General features: G+C 44.7%; 1 protein-coding gene across 6 annotated transcripts in view; it reads right to left on the reverse strand.

The window, feature by feature from the left end:
• The window catches only part of LOC111981270 (actin filament-associated protein 1-like 1), a 44,373-nt gene that overhangs the window by 19,865 nt on the left and 10,994 nt on the right, over positions 1 to 13,514 (reverse strand). Inside the window, exon 1 of one of the 6 annotated variants that reach the window (XM_024012476.2) lies at positions 4,240 to 4,322. The exons of 4 other annotated variants lie outside the window; for them this stretch is intronic. Coding sequence is in view for 1 of the 2 variants with exons in the window: in XM_024012475.2 (XP_023868243.1) it covers positions 2,393 to 2,429 (37 nt within the window). In the remaining variant the exon portion in view is untranslated. Of the gene's footprint in view, positions 1 to 2,392; positions 2,577 to 4,239; positions 4,323 to 13,514 lie in introns of those variants that run through there. One more of the 6 variants, XM_024012475.2, reaches the window with a different exon arrangement.

Here is a 13,514-nt window from a genome sequence, read left to right on the forward strand (position 1 = left end):
CACACACACACACACCACAGTGGTAGGGAAGAGACTGAAAAACCCAGCGTGTGTAGACAGTAATCTCAGTAATCTCAAGACCACCTGTTTTTCTTTGAGGTCTCTGGATCTGAGAGATGTTTTTCCTGGTCTCGAGTAATCACTACAATATGGGACTGTTTCTTTTGCTTTAGTCCAAAAGGTTGTTGTCTTTATCTCTGCTCATAGCAGATCAAATAACCTGTCGGTTAAAGTGTTTCATTTCTCTGCCCACTGGACCTTCACCATGTCTTACACCAACAAACTGAGCAGCTTCAAAGTGCAGACCTGAAGTGCTTTGTGAGCAGATGCATTCATGTGGAAACAAGTCTAATTGTAAGGTTATGTTAGCACAGTCAGGATCTTCCACAATCTTATTAAAAACTGTCTGCTCTCTTKAACGTCTGCATYACCAGCAGTTACTCCATCATAACAYAACAAAACCATTAGGCCTACCTCTGAAACAAGGGCAAACAAGTTCAGCACAAAACACAAACACTATGATTTCATACGATTTCGCGATCCTCTGAATATAGCCCAGTAAGAGTGTTGTTTAGAAGTGGGGTGCCGTAATGTCTGGGGTGGTCAGAAAGTCAGACGTTGCCTGGTCAGCTTATTTGAACAGTTGAGGCAACATTCAGGTTATACCACACAGAAGGAACCTAACTAACATGACAGAACTCCAGCATGTAACAACACCGGATGCAGTCATAAAATTGTCTTTGTACGTCTAAAGGGCCTTGACTGACAAGAATTGTTCATGAGATTAACTTGATGGTTTGTATTAGAACACAGCTATCCAGAGAAACATGGCAGGTGTCAAGACGTAAAACAGATATCTCTGTAATAACACACCGACGTCTCAATGAATGAACAAGCAAGGGAAATGAATTGGTCCTATCAAAACAGAACTCTGTCTGAAAAGTAGACAGGGTCAGAGATAATTATTTGAGAAAACGTCCGCGTAGCCTCAGGAAGTGGAGATACAGTGTTCAGTAGGACCTCTGATAAGACTGTACACACGATCTATACACACAACTACACCRCATGGCCGAAAGTATGTGGACACCTACTCGTCGAATATCTAATTCCAAAATCATGGCCATTGATACGGAGTTAGTCCCCCCCTCGCTGCTATAACAGCCTCTACTCTTCTGGGAAGGCTTTCCACTAGATGTTGGAACATTGCTGCAGGGATATGCTTCCATTTAGCCACAAGAGCATTAGTGAGGTCAAACACTGATGGGTGATTAGGCCTGGCTTGCAGTCGGTGTTCCAATTCAGCCCAAAGGTGTTCAATGGGGTTGAGGTCAGGGCTCTGTGCAGGCCAGTCAAGTTCTTCAACACCAAWCTCRACAAACCATTTCTGTATCRACCTCGCTTTGTGCACGGTRGCATTGTCATGCTGAAAMAGGAAAGGACCCTCCCCAAACTGTTGCCACAAAGTTGGAAGCACAGAATTGTCTAGAATGTCATTGTATGCTTTAGYGTTAAGATTTCCCTTCACTGGAACTAAGGGGCCTAGCCCGAACCATCAAAAACAGCCCCAGACCATTATTCCTCCTCCACCAAACTTTACACTTGGCACTTTGCATTCGGGCAGGTAGCATTCTCCTGGCATCCACCAAACCCAGATTTGTCCGTCGGACTGCCAGATGGGGAAATGTGATTCAGAGTCCAATGGCGGCAAGCTTTACACACCTCCAGCCAACGCTTGGCATTGCGCATGGTGATCTTAGGCTTGTTTGCGGCTCCTCGGCCATGGAAACCCATTTCATGAAAGCTCCCGACAAATCGTTATTGTGCTGACGTTGCTTCCAGAGGCAGTGTGGAACTCGGTAGTGAGTGTCGCAACCGAGAACAGATGCTTTTTACGAGCTTCATGCTTCAGCACTCGGCGGCCCCTTTCTGTGAGCCTGTGTGGCCTACCACTTCGCGGCTGAGCCATTGTTGCTGCTGGAACCCTAACCCTAACCCTTGCACTTCACAATATTAGCACTCACAGTTGACCGGGGCAGCTCTAGCAGGGCAGAAATTTGATGAACTGACTTGTTGGAAAGGTTGTTTGCATCCTATGATGGTGCCACATTGAAAGTCATTGAGCTTTTCGGTATGGGCCATTCTACTGCCAATGTTTGTCTATGTAGATTTCATGGCTGTGTGCTCGGTTTTATACACCTGTCAGCAACGGGTGTGGCTGAAATGGACTAATACTCTAACTTGAAGGCGTGTCCACATACTTTTAGTGTATTTCCAACTCAAATGTTACAGTCCTGAGAGACTGGGACAAACAACACACACAGACCACTGAGAGACAATAGCGGGCTGCCAAGACCAAGTATAATGCAGGCATGCAGTCAATTTGGTTACTTACCGGTTTCAACAGCTGAAGAGGAAGAGAAGCCCACCATTTTCCAAAAACAGCTCCAGTGAGAATTGCTGTGGTAATCCACACATCAGCTGTGCTTGTCTCTGGGATTGCAGAGCTCTAAACACACAGTTCGGCTGAGGTGTCACTCTCATTCACCCTCACTCCCTCTCTCCTTCCCTGGTATTGTGGTCTACAGTAGGCTGGGCTCAAATTATTGACTCTCCYGCTGTTACACCCCACCTCCTTTACTCTCTCTTCCTCCCTCTCTCTTTCCCTCTAGGGGGTGGAACTACTCAAAGAGACTTTCATCTCTACTTCTCTTTGAGGAGTTCCACTTCCCAGGGTCTGGTCTCTGGTGGTTGAAACTGGATCACACAAAAAAAGGATGGGAGATGATAGTCAAAGCTCAATGATTTATGAAGTAATTGACTTCTGCTGGAGATGATGTGATGGGGTTATCGACTGGCAATTACATGACAGATCACTGGGCAATGTCTAAGAAACCACAATGGATGTCTCATTGCATGCATAGTCAGTCAGTARAAGGTTTCCATCCAACAGGAATAGTGTTGCGTTGGGTTTCTCGCTCCAGAGAGAATATCTGGTGGGGGGGTGAGGATGATCCAGTGACCTTGACACTGCTGCCTCTCTCTCTCTCTAACTGCTCACCACACTGACACACTCTGACACGTCCTCACGGCTACAGCCGACACACAAGGAAACCACGGTGACCCCAAAAGCCACTGACTGAGCTGAGCCAAATACCTGCCAACGCACTCACAGCAGGACAGCACTTCCTCCAACTCACTAGACTCAACACTCAGACATACCAGGGAGCTTCATATGCATATGAATCAGCTTCACTGCTCCTTTGGTTCCATCTTTTAAAAAAAAAAGACTTGTCGTTTGAGTGTGTCTTTAGAGAGACTGTTTGTAAGCTAATGAATGGCTGCTGACTTTTTGTTCTCTCACAGTAAGCAGATGGAATTTCACTCTAATTTATTGAGAGACGTTTGAAGGACAGCAGATGGTTTCCACAGAGAATGGTCGGTTTCCTTCCCCTTGAAACAAGGAAATGAAGCCAAACAAAATAAGAAAAAACGTAGTTCTGCTGCTATGCAAAAGAGATGTGTGTGTGTGTGTGTGTGTGTGTGTGAAAGAGTGTGTAAGAGAGAGAGAGAGGGTGCATGAATATACTACAGTATGTGTGTATGAGGATACAAGGATGAGGAAAAAGAGGAAAAGGGGAGCGGAGCGGAAGCAGGCTAAGCGGTGCGGTAGGATGTGTGTGTTATTTTAGCGGTGCGGGGTGCAATCACAACTCCACCGCCCTGGGTCTCCAGGGCTCCATTGTCTGTGTGTGAACCCTACTGCCTGGGCCAGAGAGGGGCCCGTCCACCCTTCCGCCCAGTTTCCGCGCTGCTCGCGTTCCCATGCAACACCCTCAATCCTACACACCTCTGGGAAGTGTGTCAGCCTGCCTGGCCGGGGGATCATGGTGGTGTTACAGTTAGTTTAGTACAGCCACAGTGCTCAGAGAGGCCTCATCTAGTCACGTTCCCCTGCAGMCACACCTACACAGAGTGATTGAACACTACGACTTTTGACCCCTGCCGTGGTTCTGTGAGTTCAGGTCAACAAAGCCTTGCCTGTCAACTGTCAACACTCCCAGATCACAGRGCTGTCAGCTAAGACCACGAAACCTGACGTGTACTCTCTCCCCTGAGAACTTTATCCAGTATCATCAAAGTTGGCTTACGGTACAAGTAATGTCAAATCAGCCAACTGACCAGCACTGATGCTACCACTAACAAAGAAACAGACAGCCTCTTATATCTACAAGTACTTACCAAAGATCTTTGTGCTAATCCAACAGAGTCAAAGTAGACAGCGCCAAGAGGTAGCGACAACCGTAATGTCTCCAGTAATTCAACAAAGTTACATCCTACACTGGATAGGTCACAAACACAGAGAGGGGAGGTTATCCTGAGCCTTCATTCAAGCCCCTTGCACTCAGCCTTTCCGCACCCTAACAATACACCATTGTCCAGACAAGGGCCAAAATTAAACAATGACAATGACAATGCTCTTGAAGAAACGGGGACAATGCAGTCCGGTGAGTTTGGTTCTGGTGGCATGCATTGAAACGYGTGGCTTTCTCGTGGCTTTCTTTTGCAAATTACTATGAAYGTATTTCTTAAAACTTGTCAATACTTAACATCCTATTAAGGTGTGGGACATTCWTTGTGTGACAATAAATAACTAGCAGGTCTATTAGGCTCCAGCAGCTAGAATTTATCCATCCACAATTCAACTGYGGGAACATGGCGGTTCTCAACACCAGACAACAGAAAGAGCTGGCCGCTACTATTCTTGAGATTGTTCGTGAGGAGATTACCTCTGCCCTCGATTTACAAATAAAACCGGTGAATGAATCATGCTAAAGTGGATACTAAGTTCACAAAGTGGAAAGTCTGGAGAAGACAGCCAATGTGACAGAGGTGCGACTCCATGACCTGGAAACAGCACAAGCTAAGTTGGAAGGAATAACACAAACTCCTAAAAGAGAAAACGGAATCACTCGAAATCATTCCCGTAGATTCAATGTGCTAGTCACTTCCTTCATGAGCAATCTTTCTATGAAGTGTTCGGGCAGGAGAAGCTGGGTCCCATGCCGCTGATTAACACCGCATCGCACGGTCAGATTACGCCATTTAAGATGTTATTAAAAAATTGAAATTTGTGTGCATGGCCGTTCAAAAGGTGGGGACCAAGGTGCAGCGTGGTATGCGTACATTTTCTTTATATAAGAATGAACACTGAACAAAAACGAAAAAATAAAAGAACGAACCCTGAAGCGTATCCAAATGAGTGCTGAAAAGCAACACACTTAGAGGTCGACCGATTAATCGGAATGGCCGTTAATTAGGGGCGCATTTCAGAGTTTTCATAACAATCGGAAATCGGTAATTTTGGACACCGATTTAGCCATTAAATTTTTTTTTTTTTTTCACACCTTTTTTAACTAGGCAAGTCAGTTAAACACATTCTTATTTTCAATGACGGTCTAGGACACTGGGGTTAACTGCCTTGTTCAGGGGCAGAACGAAGATTTTTACCTGTCAGCTCAGGGATTCAATCTTGCAACCTTACGGTTAACTGTGCCAACGTTAACTAGTCCAACGCTCTAACCACCAGGAGCCCGCCTGTTACTGCGAATGCAGTAAGACCAAGGTAAGTTGCTAGCTAGCATTAAACTTTATCTTATAAAACGCATCAATCATAATCACTATTTATAACTACACATGGTTGAATGATTACTAGTTTATCTAGCGTGTCCTGCGTTGCATATAATCGATGCAGTGCGCATTCGCGAAAAAGACGTTGCTCCAACGTGTACTACCATAAACATCAATGCCTTTCTTAAAATCAATACACAGAGTATATATTTTTAAACCTGCATATTTAGCTAAAGATATCCCGGTAGCAATATTAACCAGGTGAAATTGTGTCACTTCTCTTGCGTTCATTGCACGCAGAGTCAGGGTATATGCAACTTGGGCCGCCTGGCTCATTGCAGACTAATTTGCCAGAATTTTACGTAATTATGACATATCATTGAAGCTTGTGAATGTAACAGCAATATTAGACTTATGGATGCCACCCGTTAGATAAATACGTAACGGTTACCGTTTTATTTTCACTGAAATAATAAATGTTTTTTCGAGATGAGCTTTCGGATCGACTATTAATGACCTAAGGCCGTATTTCGTGTGTGTGATATATGTTATAAATTAAGTCTATAATTTGATCTAGAGCCAGGTCTGATGAGCGATGGTAGCACCAGCAGGCTCATTGTCAAACAGCACTGTTCGTGCGTTTGCCAGCAGCTCTGCTTTTATGACTTCAAGCCTATAACTCCCGAGGTTAGGCTGGTTGTCACGCCGCTGACCGTAAGAGCAGCTTTTTTAGTCTATTTTTGGTTTGGTCAGGTTTGATTGGGTGGCATTCTATGTTCCTTTTTTCTATGATTTTGTATTCTGTGTGTTGGGCCGGGGTGTGTCTCAATCAGAGGCGCTGTCATAAGTCGTTGTCTCATGTGGAACCATCTTAGGTTGCCTTTTCCCACTGTCTTTGTGGGGTAAGTTTCTATGGTTGTAGCTGCTTGTCAGCACTCATTTTTGTATAGCTTCACGGTTCGTTTGTTGTTTTGTGTTTGTTCTTTGAAATAAGAAAGAATGTATGCATCCCACGCTGTGCCTTGGTCTCCTCCCTTTGACGGCCGTGACACTGGTGTAACCGATGTGAAATGGCTAGCTAGTTAGCGGGGTGCGCGCTAATAGCGTTTCAAACGTCACTCGCTCTGAGACTTGGAGTAGTTGTTCCCCTTGCTCTGCATGGGTAACGCTGCTTCGAGGGTGGCTGTTGTCGATGTCTTCCTGGTTCGACCCCAGTTAGGGGCGAGGAGAGGGACGGAAAGCTATACTGTTACACTTGCAATACTAAAGTGCCTATAAGAACATCCAATAGTCAAACGTATATGAAATACAAATCGTATAGAGAGAAATAGTCCTATAATTCCTGTAACCTAAAACTTCTTACCTGGGAATATTGAAGACTCATGTTAAAAGGAACCACCAGCTTCCATATGTTCTCATGTTCTGAGCAAGGAACTTAAACGTTAGCTTTCTTACATGGCACATATTGTACTTTTACTTTCTTCTCCAACACTTTGTTTTTGCATTATTTAAACCAAATTGAACATGTTTCATTATTTATTTGAGGCTAAATTGATTTTATTGATGTATTATATTAAGTTAAAATAAGTGTTCATTCAGTATTGTTGTAATTGTCATTATTACAAATACATTTTTAAAATCGGCCGATTAATCGGCATCGGCTTTTTTTGGTCCTCCAATAATCGGTATCGGCGTTGAAAAATCATAATCGGCCGACCTCTACTACACATAGACAAGAACAAACAAATACCCAAGGGAAAATGGCTACTTAAATATGGTCCCCAATCAGAGACAACGATAAACAGCTGCCTCTGATTGGGAACCATATGAGGCCACCATAGACATATATATACCTAGACCTACAAAACCCCTAGATATACAAAAACCCTAGACAAAACAAAACTAGCATACCCACCCTAGTCACACCCTGACCTAACCAAAATAATAAAGAAAACATAGATAACTAAGGTCAAGGCGTGACATTTGTTTGCATCTGGGCTGAATAAACCACAATTAAAGAAGTTACAAAAGTTATTAGCGACATTAGAGCATTCTCAACAAAAACTTTTTTCAGACCAGGAAGCGACTACTCTCTTCAAAGTCAAGACAGAACAAAATCTATTGATAGACAGAGAGCAGAATTTGACATCCATCGAGTTAGACCCAACCATTACTTCCATGGTAATTGACCCAGTCGTCTACTGGATAACAAGCTTCGTAGTAATGATCAATTAGTGGATATTGCAACTATTGAATCTGAATCTTGTGAATTACTATCAGAACCCAAATTAATCAACCAAAGATTCTCCAGTTGAAATAATTGTACATCTCTCATTGTAAATCCACACCAAGCCAGATTGAGTCAATTTTAAAGATATAAGAACTCCTTTCTGCCTCAATCTGATGGAAGACGGCTCGCTGGGAGACCACATCTCTCTCCTCACTGAAAATGGCATTGGATAACATCAAGGCAAATCACTTGGTTTGGACGTCTACTCCTCCTGAAGAACACAGACACTGGACAGAGGAACTCTGCCTAGATGGCCAGCATCCCGGAGTCGCCTCTTCACTGTTGACGTTGAGACTGGTGTTTGCGGGTACTATTTAATGAAGCTGCCAGTTGAGGACTTCTTGTTGAGGCATCTGTTTCTCAACTAGACACTCTAATGTACTGTCCTCTTGCTCCGTTGTGCACCGGGGCCTCCCACTCCTCTTTCTGTTCTGGTTCGAGACAGTTTTGCTGTTCTGAAGGAGTAGTACACAGCGTCGTACGAGATCTTCAGTTTCGTGGCAATTTCTTCGCATGGAATAGCCTTCTTTTCAGAACAAGAATAGACTGATGAGTTTCAAAAGAAGTTATTTGTTTTGGACATTTTGAGCCTGTAATCGAACCCACAAATGCTGATGCTCCAGATACTCAACTAGTTTAAAGAAGGACAGTTTTTTTTTATTTCTGCTGTGCTAACATAATTGCAAAAGTGTTTTCTAATGATCACTTAGCTTTTAAAATGATAGACTGATTACTAACACAGGTGCCATTGGAACACAGGAGTGATGGTTGCTGATAATGGGCCTCTGTACGCCTTGTAGATATTCCATTAAAATCAGCCATTTCAGCTACAATAGTAATTTACAACATTAACAATGTCACTGTATTTCTGATCATTTTGATGTTATTTAATGGACAAAAATGTGCTTTTCTTTCAAAACAAGGACATTCTAAGTGACCCAAACTTTGAACGGTAGTTTATATATACACTTATGACCAAAAGTATGTGGACACATGCTCCCTGAACTCTCATTCCAAAATCATGGGCATTAATATGGAGTTGGTCCCCCCTTTGCTGCTATAACAGCCTCCATCTTCTGGGAAGGACTTGCTCCCATTCAGCCACAAGAGTAGTAGTGAGGTCAGGCACTGATATTGGGCGATTATGGCCTGGCTCGCAGTCGGTGTTCCATTGATCCCAAAGGTATTCGTTGGAGTTGAGGTCGAGCGCTCTGTGCAGGCCAGTCAAGTTCTTCCACACCGATCTCGACAAACCATTCTGTATGGACCTCGCTTGTGCACGGGGCATTGTCATGCTGAAACAGGAAAGGGCCTTCCCAAACTGTTGCCAAAAGTTGGAAGCAACAGCATCGTCTAGAATGTCACTGTATGCTGTAGCGTTAAGATTACCATTCACTGGAACTAAGGGGCCTGGCCCAAACCTGAAAAATAGCCCCAGAAATTATTCCTCCGCCAAACTTTACAGTTGGCACTATGCATTCGGGCCAGGTAGCGTTCACCTGGCATCTGCCAAACCCAGATTCGTCCATCGGACTGCCAGATGATGAAGCATATGATTCATCATCCAGAGAAACGTTTACACTTTTTAGTCCAATGGTGGTGAGATTACACCACTCCAGCCGACGCTTGGCATTGCGCATGCATTGAAACCCATTTCTTTAAGCACCCGATGCAGAGGCAGTTTGGTAGTGAATGTTGGAACGCGAGGACAGACGGTTTTTACACGCTAAACGCTTCAGCACTCGCGGTCGTTCTGTGAGCTTGTGTGGCCTACCACTTCGTGGCTGAGCCGTTGTGCTCTTAGACGTTTCCATTCACAATAACTATCACGGATAAAGATAAACCCAGATGCCAGACTGTGTCCGAAGTAACAATGTTTATAACAGGGGCAGAGGTACAGGATGGCAGGTAGGCTTAGGGTCAGGGGCACGCAGAGTGGTCARGTGGGCGGGCTCAGGGTCAGGACAGGCAAAGGTCAAAACCAGGAAGACAAGAAAAGAGAGACTGGGGAAAAGCAGGCGCTGATACAAAAAAACGCTGGTTGACTTGACAAACAAGACAAACTGGCAACAGACAAACAGAGAACACCGGTATAAATACACAGGGAATAATGGGGAAGACGGGCAACACCTGGAGGGGGGTGGAGACAATCACAAAGACAGGTGAAACAGATCAGGGTGTGACAATAACAGCACTTACAGCTGCCCGGGGAAGCTCTAGCAGGGCATAAATTTGACGAATAGACTTGTTGGAAAGGTGGCAACCTATGACGGTGCCACGTTGAAAGTCACTGAGCCTTCAGTAAGACAATTCTACTGCCAATGTTTGTCTATGGAGATAGCATGTTTGTGTGCTCGATTTTATACACCTGTCAGCAATGGGAGTGGCTGAAATAGCCAAATGCACTAATTTGAAGAGGTGTCCACATACTTTTTTATATATACTTTTGGAAGATTATAGCCTGTCGGATTTTACCGCTCACACAAAAAAAGAAAGGGCGACAAGGCAATGTTAGAAATTAGAACAAAAAAACAACACAAACATACACACACACTGTAGCTGATATGTGCAGAGGCGTTGGGAGGCAGCTGTGTGCGGTCCAGAGGCATCCATCGGCATTATGGGTACATGGATATGAAATCAAACAACAATGCAGTTCAAGAAATAGAGTTAATAAAATATTTACTAAATAAATCTAATCAATCAAAAAGTAACACAATACATTTCCATAACAATAACGAGGCTATATACAGGGGGTACCGGTACTGAGTCAATGTGCGGGGGTACAGGTTAGTCGAGGTAATTTGTAAAGTGACTAAGCATAGATATTAAACAGCGAGTAGCAGCAGTGTAAAAACAAAGGGGGTGGGGTGTGGTGGGTCAATGTAAATAGTCCGGGTGGATTAATTGTTCAGCAGTCTTAGGGGGTAGAAGCTGTTAAGGAGCCTTTTGGTCTTAGACTTGGCGCTCTGGTACCGCTTGCTGTTCGGTAGCAGAGAGAACAGTCTATGACTAGGGTGACAATTTTTGGGGCCTTCCTCTGACACTGCCTAGTATATAGGTCCTGGATGTCAGGAAGCTTGGCCCCAGTGATGTACTGGGTCGTAGGCACTACCCTATGTAGCGCCTTACTGTCAGATGCCGAGCAGTTGCCATACCAGGCGGTGATGCAATCAGTCAGGATGCTCTCGATGGTGCAGCTGTAGAACKTTTTGAGGATCTGGGGACCCATGCCAAATCTTTTCAGTCTCCCGAGGGGGAAAATGTGTTATCATGCCCTCTTCACAACTGTCTTGGTGTGTTTGGACCATGATAGTTTGTTGKTGATGTGGACRCCTTATGTCCTGCAGCTGAGATTTCCCGTCTAGGCTGATGAAGCAGCTTTTATCAACCCTTTTGCTTCCTATTCCTATACGCTCGTCCCCTACAACATCCAAAATGCACTTCATCATCGCCTTCATCCCATCACCTTCTTTTACCTTTGCATCGCACAAAAGATCAGCTGATTCTATCTCTGTCTGTGAGTCTTAATGATATCACATTGCTGTATGTCTCCTATCTCGCTGTCCAGTAATGTGCCCTCCAGACCAAAGCTTAGTGAGATATATCTGCACACAACGATGGTCTCCAGTCTAGGAGAAGAGCGAGCTATGTGAGAGAGCTGAGAGGAAAGAGAGCTATGYGGTCTGGTTTGACCTGCCCTGTCCTCCCTACAGTACACAACCAAGGACAGGACAGACTCCCTCTGAAGATGCACATCAGCTGTTGYGGGAAGGAGGCTTGCTGTTCATCACACTCAGTGAGGACCGCGGAGGGATCCACAGAGAGGGCCTTTGTGCAACCAGAGCCCGGTCACATGGAGGCCACATGGCCCTCATGGGAGAGAGGATGTAATTCAATGTTGACAACAACAACAAGTTGGACTGGGTCAATCACAGATCTCAGACAGACAAACAGGCCACAGCACTCAGAGGGAGGGGAAGAACAGGACAGCGTTGTAGGATGACATTGGCAACATGTGTCATTACATAGTAATGACACCAGGGCAGTCCTCAGAAGATTAAAAGGCAATGAGAACAGAAGTGAAGCATTATAAGACACGTTCAGGAGATAAGAGATATTTCCTGAGAATATCCATCTCCCAGAGGTGGTCTATGCTCCATTACAACAACTGGTCAGTGTGACTGACTTTGAGTCTTCGGGAAGTCTACAAAAAATGTTTACTTTGGCCGCATCCTCATTGTCAAGACGCCACCACCACATTGCAAGAATAACACACCATAGCATCAACTATTTTTACCATCTCAGTTGTTTTTGTGAATGTCTCTATTTAGACTCAGGATGCTGCTCTCCCATTATTTCAACACAAAGCGGTTTACAGCACATCAACAGGAAGTTTGTGACAATGCTCTGCAGAGGACAGACCTATTTATCAGCAGCACAGCCATGATAGAAACTACTGGACCTCATCTGTCCGGAGGCACAGCCTGTCCTGCTCCTGCTACACTGACCCCAAGAGAGAATGATTCCCCTAGTATTCACCCCCCCCCCNGTCTACACTGTATTTCTGATCATTTTGATGTTATTTTAATGGACAAAAATGTGCTTTTCTTTCAAAAACAAGGACATTTCTAAGTGACCCCAAACTTTTGAACGGTAGTTTATATATACACTTAATGACCAAAAGTATGTGGACACATGCTCCCTGAACCTCTCATTCCAAAATCATGGGCATTAATATGGAGTTGGTCCCCCCTTTGCTGCTATAACAGCCTCCACTCTTCTGGGAAGGGACTTGCTCCCATTCAGCCACAAGAGTAGTAGTGAGGTCAGGCACTGATATTGGGCGATTATGCCTGGCTCGCAGTCGGTGTTCCAATTGATCCCAAAGGTATTCGTTGGAGTTGAGGTCAGGGCTCTGTGCAGGCCAGTCAAGTTCTTCCACACCGATCTCGACAAACCATTTCTGTATGGACCTCGCTTTGTGCACGGGGGCATTGTCATGCTGAAACAGGAAAGGGCCTTCCCCAAACTGTTGCCAAAAAGTTGGAAGCACAGCATCGTCTAGAATGTCACTGTATGCTGTAGCGTTAAGATTACCATTCACTGGAACTAAGGGGCCTGGCCCAAACCATGAAAAATAGCCCCAGACAATTATTCCTCCGCCACCAAACTTTACAGTTGGCACTATGCATTCGGGCAGGTAGCGTTCACCTGGCATCTGCCAAACCCAGATTCGTCCATCGGACTGCCAGATGATGAAGCATGATTCATCATTCCAGAGAACACGTTTACACTTCTCTAGTCCAATGGTGGTGAGATTTACACCACTCCAGCCGACGCTTGGCATTGCGCATGCCATTGAAACCCATTTCTTTAAGCACCCGATGAACAGAGGCAGTTTGGTAGTGAATGTTGGAACCGAGGACAGACGGTTTTTACACGCTAAACGCTTCAGCACTCGGCGGTCCCGTTCTGTGAGCTTGTGTGGCCTACCACTTCGTGGCTGAGCCGTTGTTGCTCCTAGACGTTTCCACTTCACAATAACTATCAGGATAAAGATAAAACCCAGATGCAGACTGTGTCGAAGTAACAA

Source organism: Salvelinus sp. IW2-2015, linkage group LG20, assembly GCF_002910315.2.
Source record: "Salvelinus sp. IW2-2015 linkage group LG20, ASM291031v2, whole genome shotgun sequence".
Taxonomy (NCBI): Eukaryota; Metazoa; Chordata; class Actinopteri; order Salmoniformes; family Salmonidae; genus Salvelinus; species Salvelinus sp. IW2-2015.